Source organism: Solanum dulcamara, chromosome 1 (assembly GCF_947179165.1).
Source record: "Solanum dulcamara chromosome 1, daSolDulc1.2, whole genome shotgun sequence".
Taxonomy (NCBI): domain Eukaryota; kingdom Viridiplantae; phylum Streptophyta; class Magnoliopsida; order Solanales; family Solanaceae; genus Solanum; species Solanum dulcamara.
The window spans coordinates 84,955,933-84,973,514 of record NC_077237.1 but is presented as its reverse complement, the minus strand read 5'-3'; the positions used below and the strand labels follow the sequence as shown (position 1 = coordinate 84,973,514).

At 33.6% G+C, this 17,582-nt stretch overlaps 2 protein-coding genes across 5 annotated transcripts; both read right to left on the bottom strand.

Annotated features, from left to right (window-relative positions):
* Nucleotides 1-2,589: 2,589 nt before the first annotated feature.
* On the bottom strand, nucleotides 2,590-6,759 carry LOC129881370 (mechanosensitive ion channel protein 6-like). The gene is made up of 5 exons (XM_055955593.1): nucleotides 5,019-6,759; nucleotides 4,581-4,704; nucleotides 3,887-4,180; nucleotides 3,599-3,801; nucleotides 2,590-3,129 (listed from the first exon to the last, which is right to left on the bottom strand). The coding sequence occupies exons 1-5, from the start codon at nucleotides 6,416-6,418 to the stop codon at nucleotides 2,844-2,846; spliced, it is 2,307 nt and encodes a 768-aa protein (XP_055811568.1). The 5' UTR covers nucleotides 6,419-6,759; the 3' UTR covers nucleotides 2,590-2,843.
* Nucleotides 6,760-9,389: 2,630 nt separating this feature from the next.
* Nucleotides 9,390-16,242, bottom strand: LOC129881385 (serine/threonine-protein kinase STY46-like). Of its 4 annotated transcripts, none has more exons than XM_055955604.1 (16): nucleotides 15,473-16,242; nucleotides 14,814-14,928; nucleotides 13,928-14,019; nucleotides 13,701-13,817; nucleotides 13,518-13,572; nucleotides 12,978-13,088; nucleotides 12,501-12,551; nucleotides 12,213-12,409; nucleotides 12,027-12,134; nucleotides 11,467-11,540; nucleotides 11,066-11,241; nucleotides 10,904-10,999; nucleotides 10,476-10,556; nucleotides 10,263-10,316; nucleotides 9,855-9,989; nucleotides 9,390-9,750 (listed from the first exon to the last, which is right to left on the bottom strand). In XM_055955604.1, exons 1-16 carry the CDS (start codon nucleotides 15,664-15,666, stop codon nucleotides 9,706-9,708), a joined length of 1,701 nt encoding a protein of 566 aa, XP_055811579.1. In that variant the 5' UTR covers nucleotides 15,667-16,242; the 3' UTR covers nucleotides 9,390-9,705. The 4 variants fall into 4 exon arrangements, 3 of the variants coding, with proteins under 3 accessions (XP_055811579.1, XP_055811572.1, XP_055811589.1); XM_055955597.1 differs by having other exon boundaries at nucleotides 12,213-12,415; nucleotides 15,473-16,240; XM_055955614.1 differs by lacking the exons at nucleotides 14,814-14,928; nucleotides 15,473-16,242 and adding an exon at nucleotides 14,259-14,360 and having other exon boundaries at nucleotides 12,213-12,415.
* Between the last annotated feature and the right edge of the window lie 1,340 nt (nucleotides 16,243-17,582).

The window sequence follows — 17,582 nt, the reverse complement described above, 5'->3', positions numbered from 1 at the left end:
ACCTTTCTGACATTTGTGAATTTGTGTTTACCCTTATATTGCTCTGTGTATGTTGAACTTGACTTGGTATGATTCATTGATGAGAATTTGTGGACTGTATTACTGTTGTTATTGTACAAGTGTAGAGTTGGGCTGCTTTTATGCAGGTTGTAGTTAAGGAGGTTCGGTTGGGAGGACAGGAGTACTTGTATCTATTAAGCTTTGCTTAGTTTTAGCCATCCACTTGCTGAGTACCGTGTTGTTTGGTACTCACCCCTTGCTTTCACACTTGTGTAGGTTGTGAGCCCGAACCTGCTTGATCTTCTAGCATTTTCTACTACATCCGAGGCTATCATTTCGAGTGTCGAGGTAGCTGTTACATCTATCTAGCGGATACCTCTTGCTCGTTTCTTATGTTTTAGTCCTATTCTAGAGACAAAGACATTGTGACTGTATTTTTTTTCATACTTTGATAATAAATTAGTGGCTTATACACGTGACAACCAATCTTAGGGGATGTTGAGTTTCTTTTACATGTTTTTGCTTAAGTTAAATTTTGATTCTTTTCTTTTCTTCCGCTTCTACTTTTCGTTGGGTATTAGGCTGACTTATCTCGGTGGATTGAGATGAGTGCCATCACACCCAAATTCGGGTCGTGACACTCCCTCCCCCACTTCTTCTTCAATTTTTATATTTCTCCATCCTCTTTCTATCATCTATTTGTTTCTCTATTTTTTCTCTTCTAACACAAAAGATTTACAAGAGAAAAAAAAGAAAAAGAAACAAAGAAGAGAGAAAACAAGATTTAGAGCCCGTTTGGATTGGTTTTAAGTTGGTCAAAATCAACTTAAAGCTCTTTTTTAGCTTTTGGACGTGTTTGTCTAATGCTAACTTTAAGCCATAAAGTTCTTAAAGTCAGTCAAAACTGAAAAGTTAGGATTTTTTAACTTTTTTTTTCCTAGTGCTTAAAGCCATTTTGTTTGACCATGAAAATTACTTTTATATCCCTTATATTTTAACTAAATTCTCAAACTACCATTTTTATTCTTTTAACCCTAAAATTCAAACACTTATTTTCAACATAAGCACTTTTATCCAAACAATCAACTGCTTATTTATAAAAATAACTTTCAGCACTTCAAAGTTCTAAAAGCACTTCATATCTAAAAGTTACTTTTTTTAAGCCCATCCAAACGGGCTCTTAAATAACAAATAGATGAAAAGGTTTAGAAGAGAGAAAAAAAAGGAAATTTGGGAAAGATTAAGATTTATTCTAGTTAATTAAAGAAATCAAGAAAGAAAATGAAGATAAACTTTTACTTCAATTCAGTTTCAACCAAACAATTCGTCGGCGGTGACTAACTTTGAATAAAGTAGCCGGAGAGACATTTTTTCTAGTGAATCAGTTTCAAAAGGTTAATTTTGGAGATGAATTTGAGATTATTTTTTTTAGAAAATAGTATTTGTAATGATAAAAATGATGTGACAGTTTTTATCCATGTGGCAATTTTTTTCTGATGTGGATAGTGATGTGTTATCCACATCAGCGCGATTGAGAAAAACTCATGGTCAGAGGGTTTTGAAAAAACGCATTTTAATAACTTTAAGTGGTCACTAGGCAAAGTCATGAGTAAAAGGGTTCATGTGACAAATGAAGCCAAGTACAAGAGTCTCCTAGGTCATTCCACCTTTTTTTTAATCTTGTCTGTATCATTTCAATTTTATTGATGTTCCGAAGGTAGATTATTCAACTAACCTTGCGAGCTATAGATAGGAAAAGAAAAAATAGTCATGTTTTCACACGAAAAAATAAAGAAGTTTTTAAGTGTTTTAATGTGTTTCATCATGAATCTTTTCAACGAGCTGTTTCGATGAAAAAGAGTCATGTTTTATGACAAATTTTTTTTTATTGATCTGCGGTGAAAAAACTTTTGTTCTAATAGTGACCCATTTTAGCAAAGAAAGAGGATTTCCTTTTAAATGAACTCAATGCGTGAATTTGAGTCAGTTGAGAATCAAGACAATAAGCTTGGAATATCATATGATTAGAAAAAGAACTTTTGTGAGATTTGTTAGAGTTCCACGACAGTGTGAGTCCTTTTTTTTATAGGGGAAAGAATACTTGAAACAAAAAAAACTATTTACAAGCAGCCGCCCCCTTACTTTCATACCCCCTCTGTTTTTAACTACTAATTCGCGTTTACTGTTTGTTATCATTGGAGTACATGTATATTCTGATGGTATCAAAGAAAATACTACTCAGTTACTTCTTGATACCATCAAAGTATATAGATACCATCAGAATGTGTGTGTATGTATATATTCTAATGATAACAAGGATGAAGAAGCAGTGGTTCAGTGAATAGAACAAGGAGACAGGCCGCAGGTGGGTAAATCGTTTGGACCGTGGGTCCAAATCGACTAAATAATTTGGGTTGAATCTAATTTAGGTAAAATACTTTGCTTAATGAGTCTGTAATTTTCCCTTCTTTATATTGGCTTGCACAATTTTTTCATCATGACCTAATTTTAATGTTTTGAGTTCAAGATCCATATAAGTATAATTAGTTTACTACATGCAAGTAAACATGGTTACAATGAACATTTGGCCTAATAACATCTTATTATAATAATCGTAACATGTAATTAGTAATTACAATCTATGTATGGACTTGTGACATCTAATAACAATGAACTAGTGGCCCTATGACATCAAATTAGTGTGTGATTTCAGGTTCCAACATTTCAACTGAAAAAAGACATCAAATTGACTATGTATAGACTAGAAACAAAAAACCACCTCAACCATCTTGGATGATCTTTAGTGATCCTCAAAGTGAGTGATCGTTCGTCTGTTCGATCAATTAAGCGCAAGCTGTCCAGTTAGAGGAAGCTCTGGTTGACGATAATGGTGGCAGGTTATGAATGTTGACATCAAGAGGTAGCATACGGTATTGGATATCGAGCTCCCTAAATGTTTTTACCATTTCTTCAATAAGAAGAGCTCTCCTCGCCCATCTCTCTCCCATATCTTGGTGATTCATCGTGTGTGAGAGCCACACTGACCATTTTATCCCGTTCATGTCTTCCACGTCTCTCATGACAATCATTGGAGCGGGGTACCAATGATCACTCCTGTTCTCAATATACCTGCCAGTGCAAAAGCCATAACCATAACTAATTGAGAAAAAGATGGAAGAATATCAACTTCTCATGATCAATCTAAGAGGCAAGTCAAAAGTACTCTTCCTCCTCCGCAAATTTTGCCATTACATGCCAAGCCAATTATACTATCAGTACTAGTTATACAGTCGAACCACTCTATAACAACGTCGTTTGTTCCAATATTTTTATGGTTGTTATAATGAAATGTTGTTATATAGAACATATAACGTAACATAAAATGGAAATCAGTTCCAAAGAAAATTTGGCCATTATAGGAAATGTTTGTTATAGAGAATGATTGTTATAGAGAGGTCTGTCTATAACAACAATCTTTTTTTCCATATATCCAGTAATAAGAACAAGAATTATGTATTGTAGAGATCACTATAGCTCAATAGTCAAAAGTTAAAACAGCTCAAACTTATAAAAATGAACATACATATCGTAGATATACCTTGTTATTTTCTCTTTCATCATAGCAATCTTTTCCGTGGGAGTTGAGATATGAATGCAGAAATCAACTGAATCTCCCATGTCTGGACTGCGGTAGTAATTACTTATGGGCTTCGTCGATAGGACACTATTTGGATATATGATCTTTTGGTTATCATATCTTAGAAAAACTGTCGTCAGTATATTCATCTCTTCAACGACCATCTGAAGCACAATCATCAAATAAATGCTTTAGTATACAAGTTAGAACACAAGCAACTATACACTTTGAAATGGAGGAATCTCTTGCCTGAACTCCATCAACTTCAACACGATCGCCTACATCAAACGGGTGCATCACAAATAAAAAGATGATTGCCTCAAATGTCGTCTTGGCTGAGTTTCCGAAGATGAATACTACCAAAAGAATCTGGGAACTCAGAAAGACCAAGAAATGCATAGTCGCAACTCTCAGTCTAAGGAGCCAGATGACCAATATGATTATTGCCACAAGGACATTTAACATTTGATGAAGTTTGTTTACAGCAGTCTTAGTGTCATTCAAAGACAGAGCAAGAGCCCTTCGCTCTCTAAATGCATTCACCTGGAAGAAAAATGCAAAGTAAAACGTTAAAATCCCATCATACTAGTGCAAAAATTATGCTCGGACTCTTCAAATATTGTCAACAGGTGTGTGTCGGATTCTCCAAAAGTAGCATATTTTTGAAGAATTCGACATTGGTATGGCATCGAAAGTGAAGAGTCCGCGCAACTTAGGCTAAAAAACAATACTTTTCTTGAAAAACACCATCTTCATTTTGTAGCTATGACTTGAAATGAATACCAAAATCACCATTGACTATACTTTTGAGATGAATTCCTACTGATCTTAACCAAGAAGAGAAGTTAACTTTCTTAAAAGATCGGCAAAGTTGCATACTCTACATCAACAAGCAGCTCAGAACAGAATGTACGGACGAGGCAAATTGGCTTTATACACTCACCGCCCAATTTTTCAAAGCAAGTTTACTTATGCCTCTGGTTTCAGTTCCACCTTCAATAAGGCGCATTGTTTTTAAAGCCTCATCTTCTCTTATAAAACGCATCAAGTCCTCCAGATAGATGAACCTGATGGCAGTCACAGATCGTAATTATTAGGTAAATCAATGAGCTTGGAAAACAAGAGATTAGAGAAAAGCATAATAGTTAAGTGTATAAAAGAATTGTGGCCAATAACTATGGGTCTAATTTTTAGCATAACAAGCACTTAGCATTATTCTGCTCTATTTTACTAACAACATGAGGAGTTTCAGCTTACAGTATGAACATAGATATATATAAGGATTTCAACTTCAGTATTATAACATAAGAATTTAAAGGTGACAACTAATTGTTGTTAACATCAGCAGTTCGTAGATTGTCTATTTAAGGAAATAACTTACTTGGAGCCAGGCTTAGCCACGTTGTTAAATATCTGCTTGGCTGCAGCTTTAGCCTTTTTTTCACTAGTGATCTGCACAGCGTTTTCATCCTCATAATTCGACTGTGGTAACTTCTCATCCAAAGTTGACAGCACACCTTTTCGAACCATATTCATCAGCCTTTTCATATTCCAAGCAGATATGTTCTTTTGATTCAGCCTATGCAGATGATCTATTGTGATTCCGCTCTCCTTTTCGTTTTCCTTCTCAGAAATAGCCCTCGAAAATGCAGAACTCCTCGGAGTAGAAGCCGTAGGAGTCTTACGGGGTGTTCCAATCGGTCTCTTTGCAAATATGCTTGCCTTTATATCAGCAGGCAATGTAGCCCCAGCACTCTGAAGCTTCTCCACTTCAGCCATAACTTTCTCTTCCTCCTCGTGCTCCGTTTGATCAATCTCAACCAATGCAGGCCCAGACAACGTCTCAATCACATACTGATTAAACAAAGATTCTTGAATCCGGTCGAAGAATGTACTAACATGAAATGACATAGCTAGCACCTTCACAAGAAGTGTTTTCAACAACCAAATGTATGCACCAACCAAAAGACAAATCCAAATACTTGACACATAAGGCAAAACCTTCCCACCAGTCATTTTATCAACCTTCTTGTCAAAAATACAGAGCCAAGCAATCAAAACAAGACTCAACCAAATGCAATTCTGCACTGAATTCCTCAATCCATACACGAAATACAAAACGCGTTTTCGCAACAAAAAGTTACTCTCAATGAAGAACACAACCAACCTTATAACCCAACCAGAAAACAATCTCCCACAAATCAACACCAAAATCATTACTTCCCATTTCCACAATTGAAGCCCAAAAGCCCTTTCCTCCCTCAATACACTAAATACAAAACTACAAACTAAAGCAGCAATAATCACAACTAAACTCAACAGCTGAAGAACAGTTAATAAACTGAACTTCACTTTCTTGTATTCCTCAGGTAAATCCTCATCTGAAAAGGGATCATCTTCCTCAATTTCACTATCTTTTAACAAAACCCCAGATTTCATTCCAACATTCTGAGACCTCTGATCTTGCTCAGGTGAGTCCATTAGCCTTGATTTCGTCCTGTTAACCAAAAGACTAGATTTTTTCCTAACAGAAGAGGTGGAACTGCAAACCAAAACTTCTTGTTGTGAACATGGTGATTCTGTCATAAAGTTGAAATCTTTATTATTACTACTGTCATTTTTGTTGAAATGGGGTTCTGAAGACAAGGACAATTCAGTTTCTTTAAGGGGTTTTGGGGTTTCTTTATACATAGAAAGATTGGATTTTTCAGTTTGGTTTAGGAGATTTTGATGTTCTTCTTCAGAGGAGAGTGATTTGAAAGACCTTGAAAAATTTTCCATTTAGAGAAGAAGTGGGGTTAGTTTTCAAGAAGTTAAAAGTTTGAAAAAGGGGAAGGTGATTCTTGGCTTGTTGTGATGAATCACTACTCCCCAGAAAGAACAATTAAAAAAGTTAAAAGAAGAAGAAGAAGAAGAATTGGCAGTAAATAAAGTGGGATTTGTGCAGAGACAGTAAGGCAAATATTCTCTTTTTTGTAATGTTTGAATGAAAATTATTTCCTTTTTTGTGGTATGGAAGATGGAGGAAGATTCTGGCGAAAAAAAGGAGAGAGAAGATGAAGGAAGATTCTCCATTTCTTGCTTAATAAAGCAAATTTTATGCCTTCGAAGAATGCTTTCACTTTCACTTCAACTGTTATGACCATATGATTTCAGGTGGGAAGCCTATAAAAAGTATACACTTTGTTAGGGGTCCGCATTTGGGCCATTCGAATTGGATATGAAAATTTCAATATATTTAATTGGGAAAATTATACGAGACAAATATTATTAAGGAAAAATTATTTGATTGAGCGCTTTTTAAAAATTAATTATCGATTTTAGCGATATTTTTTTATTTATTACTATTTATAGCAATATATAGCAATACTATGATAAATCTACACTTGTATTAAAAGTGAATTATGCATACAATATAAATGTATTATAAGTGTTTTAAAATATATATTATGTTTGTGTAGTAAGAAACTAACATAATGTATTATAAATCTATTAAAATATGTGATAAATGTATTATCCATCTATAAAACTTGTATTATATATGTTTTATAAATAGTTCTCTGCAATATGTATTAAAATTGTATTATAAATGTATTATAAATGTTCACTGAAAAAAATGTTTATTGCTATAAATGGTAAATATTTTCTTAATATTGTATATTTATGTAAGTTTCCTTATTATTAATTTATTAGTTTATATGGATATAGTTTTATTTTATTATCATTCGTGGGTATACAATAACATTTGTATAATTCATTATAGAATTCGTAGTTTTTATATAGCTTTTGTATAATTCACTATACAATTCGCAGTTTTTGTATAACGTTTGTATATTTCAATATACAATTCGTGTACAACATTTGTATAATTCACTATACAATTCGCATTTTTTGTATATTTTGATATACAAATAATTTATGGGTATGACGTTTGTATAATTCGCTACAGCTTTTGTATAATGACAAATTGTTTGCCATTATAAGTAATTAGGAAAACTATACCCATATGGAGTAATTATGCTTAAAATATTTGACATACGTGAAATTTTCCCTATTTAATTTAAATAAGTTCGAATTGGTTTTGGATTTTTTATGTTGGGTTCGAGTTAATCTATTTGAAGTTTCGAATTATTTTGGAAATAACCTCTCTAACTCTACGAGGTAATGATAAAGTTTGTGTACAGTCTACTCTCTCTTACTTGTGGGATTTCACTAGTTGTTGTTGAAGTTTCGATTTTGATTTTGATTTTTGAACATTTAATGCTGACTTATTAGGAAGGAAACTAATTGCCAACAAAATACCTCCTTTTTATCACCAATCATAAATCATCTGTTATTTTCATACTCATTGTAATCTCTGGGAGAAAGAAAATTCATGGGGTTAAATTATCTTGAAAAAATATTTATATATAGTAAAAAAATAAATTTCTTAAAAATAAAAATAAAATAATTTCCCAGATGAAAGAAGGAAAAACAACAACAACAACAACAACAACCACCACCCAGTGGAATTTTCCAACGTGGGGTCTGGAGAAGATAAATTGTACTCAGACCTTACTCCTACCAAGGTAAGATGACTGTTTCCGGAAAAAGAAGGAAAAACACTTGGAAATAATTTAGATGAAAACTCAGAAATATTTATACAATGTAATGTTGCTCAACCTGTATTACTAAAATACTTAGAATAATAATTGTGAAGAACTTGGTATGAAACAACAAAGTTTAAAGAGTATTTTCAAAACTAGAAACTTAAAACCAGTAAAGAAATAAGAATCTGAAATAAATTAGAAAGGCATAATACATAAATATGATCCTTAACTTGGTTTCAATTGGTAATTATGACCTCTAACTTTACTAGTGTACAAGTAGGCACTTTAACTATCCAAAATTTGAACAAATAGACACATTCGTCTTACATGGCATCCCTACATGACAATTTTGTGTACTATGTAGCGTCCTACGTGTATTGTTCCACGTAGGACATGTGTGTCTGCTTGTTCAATTTTATACAATTTTAAGTGTCTACTTGTGCACACTCAAAGTTGGAGGGCATAAATGTGAAATGAGGTCAAGTTAAAGGGTATATTTATGTATTATGCCAATTAAAAATAATATACAAAATATTTTTCTCAAAGAAAAAAATCGAGTCCACTGAAAGCACAGTGTGTCGTTAAGGAAATTATTTTCCTCAAGTAACTTGAGATTAATGAAATATATCCTCTAATGATAGAACGATCTTACTCACCGGTGCATCGGTTGCAAAAATCACGGTGTCAGCGAATCACTCAACAGCAAGTCTAGAAATTCATCGTTGAAAAATGAGAGGAAAATCCTTTATTTATAGACAACAAAGGGTAGTGTGAATAGGTGTTTATTGTGCCTTATCGGAAAGGTCACAATTCTTTGAAAAAGTCCAATCCTTCACAAAAGTTACAACCTTTCAAAAAAGTTGCAACCTTTCAAAAAGGCATAATACATAAATATGTCATTTAACTTGACCTCATTTCACATTTATGCCCTCCAACTTTGGGTGTGCACAAGTAGACACTTAAACTTGTATAAATTTGAACAAGTAGACACATATGTCCTACGTGGTACAATACACGTAGGATGCCACGTAGGACAAAAAATTGCCATGTAGGACGAATATGTCTATTTGTTAAAGTTTTGGATAGTTAAAGTGCCTACTTGTGCATTAGTAAAGTTAGAGGTCATAATTGTCAGTTGAAACCAAGGTATTATGTCTTTCAAAAAAGTTGCAACCTTTCAAAAAGTCGCAACTCTTAGAAAAGTCACAACTTTTCATAAGAGTCACAACTCTTCATTTTTCATTCACCTTTTAAAATCGATCATGATCAGGTCAGTTACAAGGTACTTACATGTAAATTCCAATGACAAACATTAATTTATAACCTGGCAAAAGTTGTAGCTACCAACTACCATAGGTCATAGTTATACAACACTGATGGTTAAAAAAAAAAAAAAGAAGATTAAACTGTCACTATATATAACTTAAAAGTAAAATGCATGTCTCGGAATGACGCCAACGCATACATGAGCTGATATGGTTATCCAAGGCTTCTTCTTTTGCTACTCTTCTCTTCTTCAACTGTCTGTTTATAAGCAGAGCAGTGCTAGTTCAATTCAAGTTTTTAGAAACACAAAACAAATGCAGAAATCACGTTAATATTGATATTACTACGATGAAGACGACTACCTTATTGGTCATGTATTGCAAGATGTTAAGAATCTCGGAAAATTCAGGTCTTAAGCGCGGTTCTTGCTGCCAGCATTTCTCGAGCAATTCCACCAACATTGGATGAGTGTTCGCGGGAATTGTTGGCCTTAGACCCTATAGTTTCATATTAGAAAATTCAACTAATATGAAGAGCAAAACCTCAACTGATATTTGTTGATGCTATGACTTAGTGTGCTATATGTAGTTTCTATTTAAAAAGTAAAAAATCTGGTTTTTACTGCTAAGTTTTCTACAGATTTTGACAACCTCAATAACCAAAGAAAAATTTGTGTTGATCGAACCATACATAGTGCACGTACGAGTTATCAAGTAGAATCATTCAAAATTCAAGAGGACGTATGAGTATGTGTGTAGATTGAGAAATACCTTCTGGACAACAGCCACTGCAGCTTGTAATGGGGTCAAGAACTCGTAAGGAAGCTGATATGTTAACATCGACAAAAACGATTATTGACACTGAAAATTTTTAAAGCCAAGAAAATGCTCATGAGGAAACAAAAATGATCCACTACTGTTAGGCAACATGAAAGTTTTAAGCAAAATGCTAATAAAACACACATGAAGAAGCAGAATTATTACCTTTCCTGTTAACAACTCCCACAGTACAATCCCAAAGCTGAAAACATCAGCTTTTCGATCATAAGGTCTATGTCCAATAACCTTTGAAATATCAAACAAAAAACAATAGAAGTCAGGAGGTTGGTGTGAACTCCTTGAGACTAATGTTATGTTATGGAAGCAAGATAACCGTTACTCCCTCCGTTTCAATTTTTTTGTCTGGTTTGACTTGATATGGAGTTTAAGAAAGTAAATAAGACTTTTAAATCTTGTGATCTTAAACTAAAGATATGTTGAATGTGGAGATATATAGTTTAATTGCAATTTGATCAAATTCATGAATGTCTGGTACTCCTTTTTCAGTAACACTCTCACAACACAAAAAACAAGCAGAGAAAAATGATTGATAGTACTAGAGAAGAATGAAAGAGAGGGAGGGGAGGATCGACCTCAGGAGCCATCCATCGATATGTTCCTGTTTCTGCGGTCATGACACCAGATTGAACTTGCACTCGAGCAACGCCAAAGTCAGCAACCTTCACAACCTGTCAAGAACAAGCTGTAAGCAGTTTCTATAGTCTTTTTTATGTATTCAGTTAAAGAGAGATTACTTGATTTTCATCCATCAAGAGATTGGCAGTCTTCAAGTCTCTGTGAATTATATTATTTTGGTGCAGGTAGCTCATCCCCTTTGAAACATCAATTGCAACCTTGAGTAATGCCGGAAGCCTGAAAAAACCTTTCTTTTTATGCAAAAAATCATACAGACTTCCACCTGACATAAATTCTGCATACAAAGAAATATTGAAGATGATGAGATAATGTAATAAATTCTGCATACAAAGATAATGTAATTAGTTTTGCTTTTGATTAGAGATCGATCTAGCAGTCCTGGCACCCTTCCTAGAAGGCGGTTAAGGTTCTGGAGGCTCTTTAGGTGTATTCCTTTTGGTTGTTAACGATAATATATTTCACAGTTTATTACCCAAAGAGAAAGAATGTCTTGAGTTACCTGTGATTATACATAAGCGTGGAGGTTTCGTGCATGCACCAATAAATTGCACGACATTCTTGTGGCGGACTTTCCTGTAAGTACCAGAAAGAGTTCAGATGTATAGTCTTTCACATGAAATTTTGTCATACTTTACTTTTTAGTCCGTTTAAATTTTGTCTTTTTAGTCTGTTTAAAAAAGTCTGTTAAAATTTTGTCACATGAAACCCTTTAATTCTAACTTTTCACCTAACATCTTTAAGACCACAAGATTAAAAGGCATTTGATACATTCTACTAACACCACAAGATACAAGAGTTCTCTTTTCTTTTTTTAAAACCTCGTGCCAAGTCAAAATCAATCAAATAAATTGAAACAGAGAGATTCTTAAATTTCGTGTCAAGTAAAAACCAAATAAATAAATTGAATCAGAGGATTATCTTTTTAGGAGTAGTGAAGTGTTTTCATTTTCCAGAATGAGTTGTACTAATAATCTCAGACACAGATATAGAAGTAGCAGGCATATCAAGAAGATGATAGTAATATTATTGTTGAATGCAAACATATCTAGTTTTAGTCACCTTAATATATAAACTTCTTGTGCAAAATCTCTTTGCACATCTTCATTTAGGCACTCAGCCTTGAGAACCTTAATAGCCACTTCCTGATTATGGAGTGAACCTTTATACCTGCCAATACGATAAATCGTTATGCCACAGTTGGTGACTATATTGTATTCTTGTTTCAAAGTTGACATTTTTACTGACAAATCACCAGTTGAGCCAGTTGCAATTTTATATTCATATTTCAGCAGTGCATTGTCGATTTCCCACGCTTCACTCCCATCTCTTGGTGTATCCAAATGGTTCGCGGGGATGGTGATACCAGTTTGTACAATCTTCATTTTGGGGGACAAAAAGTCTTGATTTAACGCGGACTGCAAATGATCTTGATTTAATCCAGACTGTTTCTGCATTGCACTTTAATACTTAAGTATAACATAGAGAAAGACGATAGATGAAAACATTACGAAAAAGCCCATCAATCTCTTTTACCTCCATATTCGAAATTTCCTTCAACAGGGCACTTCTTAGCTGGTCAGTTTCCTAACAATGATGAAAATCTTTGTGTTAGCCAAAGTTAAAGAGGCCGGAAGAATAATGAATATGAATTGCTCAAAATGGTCTAGTCAACATCGAGGTGTGTTTTGATAAATAGTTGGTGATAGCACAGGTAGGAAAACCAAACACCTGATAGTTCAGATAGGAAACTCGCAAAAACGTGATACTTCAGGTGTATTTTTGACCATTATCTCTAGTTTATACTTCTCATTAAGTAAGATGAAACACAAATAACAGTAATCAAATTACTTGCAGGTGTACTAATGTAATTTTTAGATCAGCTCAGGGGACAGATAAAAGGAAGTCACATAAGCAAAGAACTTGAGAAAATGTGGGATTTGATAACTCAATTTCAAGCATAAAACTATCTTTAAAGAAAAGAATATTTTTACTTCAGTTTTAGAAAAGTACCTCATTTTCCCAACCATCAACCACAAAGACATCCAAGGAGTAACCATCTTTTGTTGAGAAAGCATGAGCTTCTTGAATGTTCAATCCAATCTCCGAAAGTAAAGTAGTCAACTGAAATATACGTGCATTAACCTTAATCGATATATTATGTAAAGAACTCAATAGAGAATGGTAGGAGAGGGAAAAATTCTGAACAAGACGTCCACATTCAGAACAAGTGATTATAAGTGACACATTGGTAAAGCAATATGGTGGTAAATTACTTAAGAAGATGCAAAACTACTAATATAAGGCTGCGGGGAGAACTAGAAAACATGACAATAATTTGTAATCTTGACAGCAGCATCAAAAGGGGATGTTTTTATATATCAGACAAACTGGAGCTGGTCACTGCACGAAACGTAAAGCAAGTTTTCTTCTTTACTTGAAAGTGGTAATATTCTGAAGAACCAGGATATATTACATCATACTATGAGAGTTCAGAGAGATTCTTGAAAGAGAGATAACGTTGACACAGGAAAGGCTACAGAAAAGGCTTACCCGAAAGAGGAGCTTGGGCTTGTCTAGTGTTGAAATTGTTATTTCATACAAAGGCCTTCAAAAAAAAGTAAAGAGATAGAATTAACAATTCTCCCTGATTATAACAGCATCATAAAGTTGCAAAATATTGAAGGAATGAAAAACACCTTATACATGACGATGAAGGAAAGGAATGAATATTACCTAAATAACATTGAATTTCCACTCACAGCACTATTTCCATCTTGTACAGATAATTTATTGGTTCCTAACGCGAGCTCTGTGCTTGGCGATAAACCAAAGGCAGGTGGAGGATGCATGCTGTAAATTTGAAAAAGAAAAGAAAAAAAATTGAACAATAAAATCGGTCTTGAAGATTTCATAGGAAAGAGAGTTCAGATGTATTTAAATTTGTATCATCATGCCTCTACCTGCCATGATGATCGATACCTTGTGCACCTCCCCTTTTTGAGAAAGTGGAATGAACTGAATCCCCGGGATTTCCATCAGATATTCGATGAATCTGGATAGCGGTAATATCAAATGAACAAGTTCTTTTTCACTTTAGTTCAAGAATATATATATATATATATATATATATATATATATATATATATATATATATATATATAAATAAATGCTAATCAAAAAATGAAAAACATAAAAGAAAGTCAAGAGAAATTGTAAATGTCACAGTCCAAGTCCATGGCACATATTGTCTGCTTTTCAGGCTATGCCATATCGAGAACAAAAAGTGCGTACCATGTGAACTTGTGATATGCTTTATAAAGCTCTTTACTTTCCTCTTCCATTCCAATGTGAGATTTGCCTAAAGTGTCATGTGCATCTCATCTTCATAAACTTGTCAGCCTAGAGTAGAAGACTGACAGACCTGCTTGACCTTCCCTCCATCAAGGTCGTCACAATAAACATAAAAGACATACATCTAACTAAATAAATTATAATGAACTCATAGAAACATAACTAACTGAGAAGAAATTGAAGTCTTGATACAGAGGAAATTCAAGATTTTGACACACTCCTGCTTAGGAATCGACTATAGGACGCGTTGCTGAGGGAATGACACCATTTTTATCAAATGAGAGCAAAAGACTTCTTCATGACTGGATAAGAAATCACAGAAAGCTAGAAATGTATGGTAATTTTCATTCAAGTGACAATTTCATCAAATATTACTATGTCCATGATTGAGTTCAAATATTTATTGAATTACTATAAACTCAGCGGACATGTATATATGCATAATTTGGTCATCATGGTAAAGAATGAAGCACGAAAGTTAGACAATAGTACTACCTGCACTAGGCGGACTTCAACTGCTGGCGCGGGATTCTGGTAATGTGCCATTTGAAGCAAGTTCTTGTGCATAAGAACATCTTGTGCCCTCTCAATATTCACATCCACTGCATACCTATATTAGCCAGTCGTGAATTTATGATAACTCAGAAAATAGAGTAATAACCAGTTAAATTATTCACCACAAACAAATTCTTGGCACCGGTAAAACAGACTTATAACTTAGCTTCCGTTTTGGCCATAGATTTTGAAGTTGAAACTTGAAACTTTGAGGGGTCTAGGGAGGGTAGAGTATACGCAAATCTTACCCCTACCTCATAGATAAATAAGTTGTTTCCAATAGAACCTCGTCTCAAAGACGAACAGTTCAAAATAGATGTAATAGAAGTACAAGAAGCAACAGATAATAACAAAAATAGTAAATAGTAACAAAACTGAATCTGCAACAAAACAATACGAGAATCGAGTTACAAGAAACAACAAATAGTAGTAGAAATCGAAGGACTAGAAACTACAAAAGTAATATTACAACTACTAACATGAACGGACAACTAGACTAATGGACATGTGTGGCCTGAGCTTGTTTGAATATAAATTTTCAAAATTTGATACAAAATCTATGGCCAAACGCTAGCTTAAAACTTGAAAAAAAAAATTACCGAAGTGGAAGCTTAGTGAAATGAGCCCACAACTCGTCCTCAAAACCAGGTTGATTCGCTTCTTCATCATTCGACTCCCTTAATCTTCGAATCACTTCTTGAAAGACTTCAACTTTTTCTCTCCTCTTTCGCGTATGATTCTGAGACAACTCCAACAATCCTCTGCTACTACAACTCACAGCCTCTTCCATCATCCAAAAACAGAATCAGATTAAGGAAATATTACAAAAAAAAATGAATGTGAATATACCCCTCTTATTCAGATTCTAATTAATTATCACAAGAAAAAAGGAAGGCAGAGAGAAAACTTGTAAAAAAAACATAAAAATTGGAGTAGTTGAAGAACTACTACTATGTAAGTATATTCTTTATGGAAGCTGCTTACATCATGAATTGAAAATATAAAAGAAAGCAAACACAAAAGCAAGTAAGAACACAGTTTATTCAGTAGTTGTGTGGTCTCTTATTCTTTAATGTATATTACTATGAGTTGTTTCATTTTCTTTGTATCTTGCTATTTTGTTATCATATTTCTAGTTGAAAATATTTTTTTTGACCTGAAGATGTATTGGAAAATATTTACGTATATAATATGCAGGGGTGGACCTAGATCATTAATTATAGATTCCTTAGAACTGAGTAATTTTTGTTCAAATTTTGTATTTGATTCTGAACTTGAACTCATGAAAATATTAAATATATCGAAGGATCTGGATTCAAACAAGGTTTGTAAGCGTTGATTATATCACCAAATGTCTTATTGTTCTTTCTTACTTTCTTATTCTTAATTAAGCTTTGTTTAATAATTGTATCCATTTCATGCATATTTTATTGGATTTAAAAAATGGAATATATGGGGATTGATAGTTACTTCCAAACACAACCTTGTTTTTTTCTTGTCCAATAAGATTACAAACTTGTCTGTTGTCTCATTTTCCACTCAAGAGATTCTATATATGATGACACCATCAAGAACCTTTTTTTTTAAAAAAAATAATGACACTCTTTTTTTTTCATATTGGAGTATAATTAAGAATTTTATGTTGGCGCAATTTGATTCATTCAATAATTAATTGGATTGCTTACCTCATTGCTTGAATCACTGTATAACAGACTATTGGTTGAAAAAAATACTGATGTTAATGGAAGTTAGAAATAGTCAGCTATATATATATAACTAATTGGTGAGGAATGCAACTATATACTTTGTTGCGGGTAACTGATTCAAAATATAAAGAAGTAAATATGTGGTAAATCAATCTCAATTATAGTGGGACATGGCTCTAACATCACATTCATGCTCACGTTCAAGCTAGAGCGTGTATTAGGAGTCCAAATAAGGAGTGCTTTTTTTTTTCTTTTTACTCCTCTTTGGAAGCTTTCCCCCTTTTGCTTTATTAGTGTCTCGAACTTAGATTTTCAGGGTTGGAGATGGAGGGAGCTTATCATTCTAGCAACTCCTCTTGTCTCTCGAGGAATGAACATGACTCTAATATCATGTAAAAACTAGTTCAAGTCCATATAAACAACCATTAGTCCATTCTTCAACTAATTAATAATTCTAACCCACTCTAACATGAAACTCTTACGCTCGTGGTTGCTAGATCATCCCAACTCAATATTTTCGATGCTGAATATCAATAAATCTATTGAAATTTGCCAAAATTTAAACAAGAATTATATTACAATTTTTCAGTGTTAAAAGCAATAAAGATTAAAATCAATGTTTAAATGCTCGTGTAATAGGGGACTTGGATGTGTGTGGGGAGGGGATCATGTGGATATCCCTCCAACCACTCATATAGAAGGTTGAAAAAGATTATTCGTTATTTTTTTTTGCTTTCGTCACACTGCTTTTTGTTGGTCTCTTTTTCTCCAAAGTTAGTGGTACTACACTTTTAGTACTTGTTCCCCATTAGCCCTTTTTCCCCTCTTGTTCTTATGTCACAAATAATATCATATTCTTTTTGTTTCGAAATGAAATTTTAATTTATTTTGAAACAGACAAGTGAGGTTTGTTCTAATGGTTGAACACTTTCATCATCAATCAGTTGGTTCATGATTTGAGACACGTCTACTATTGATCCTCCTGATTGAATAAGATTGAAAA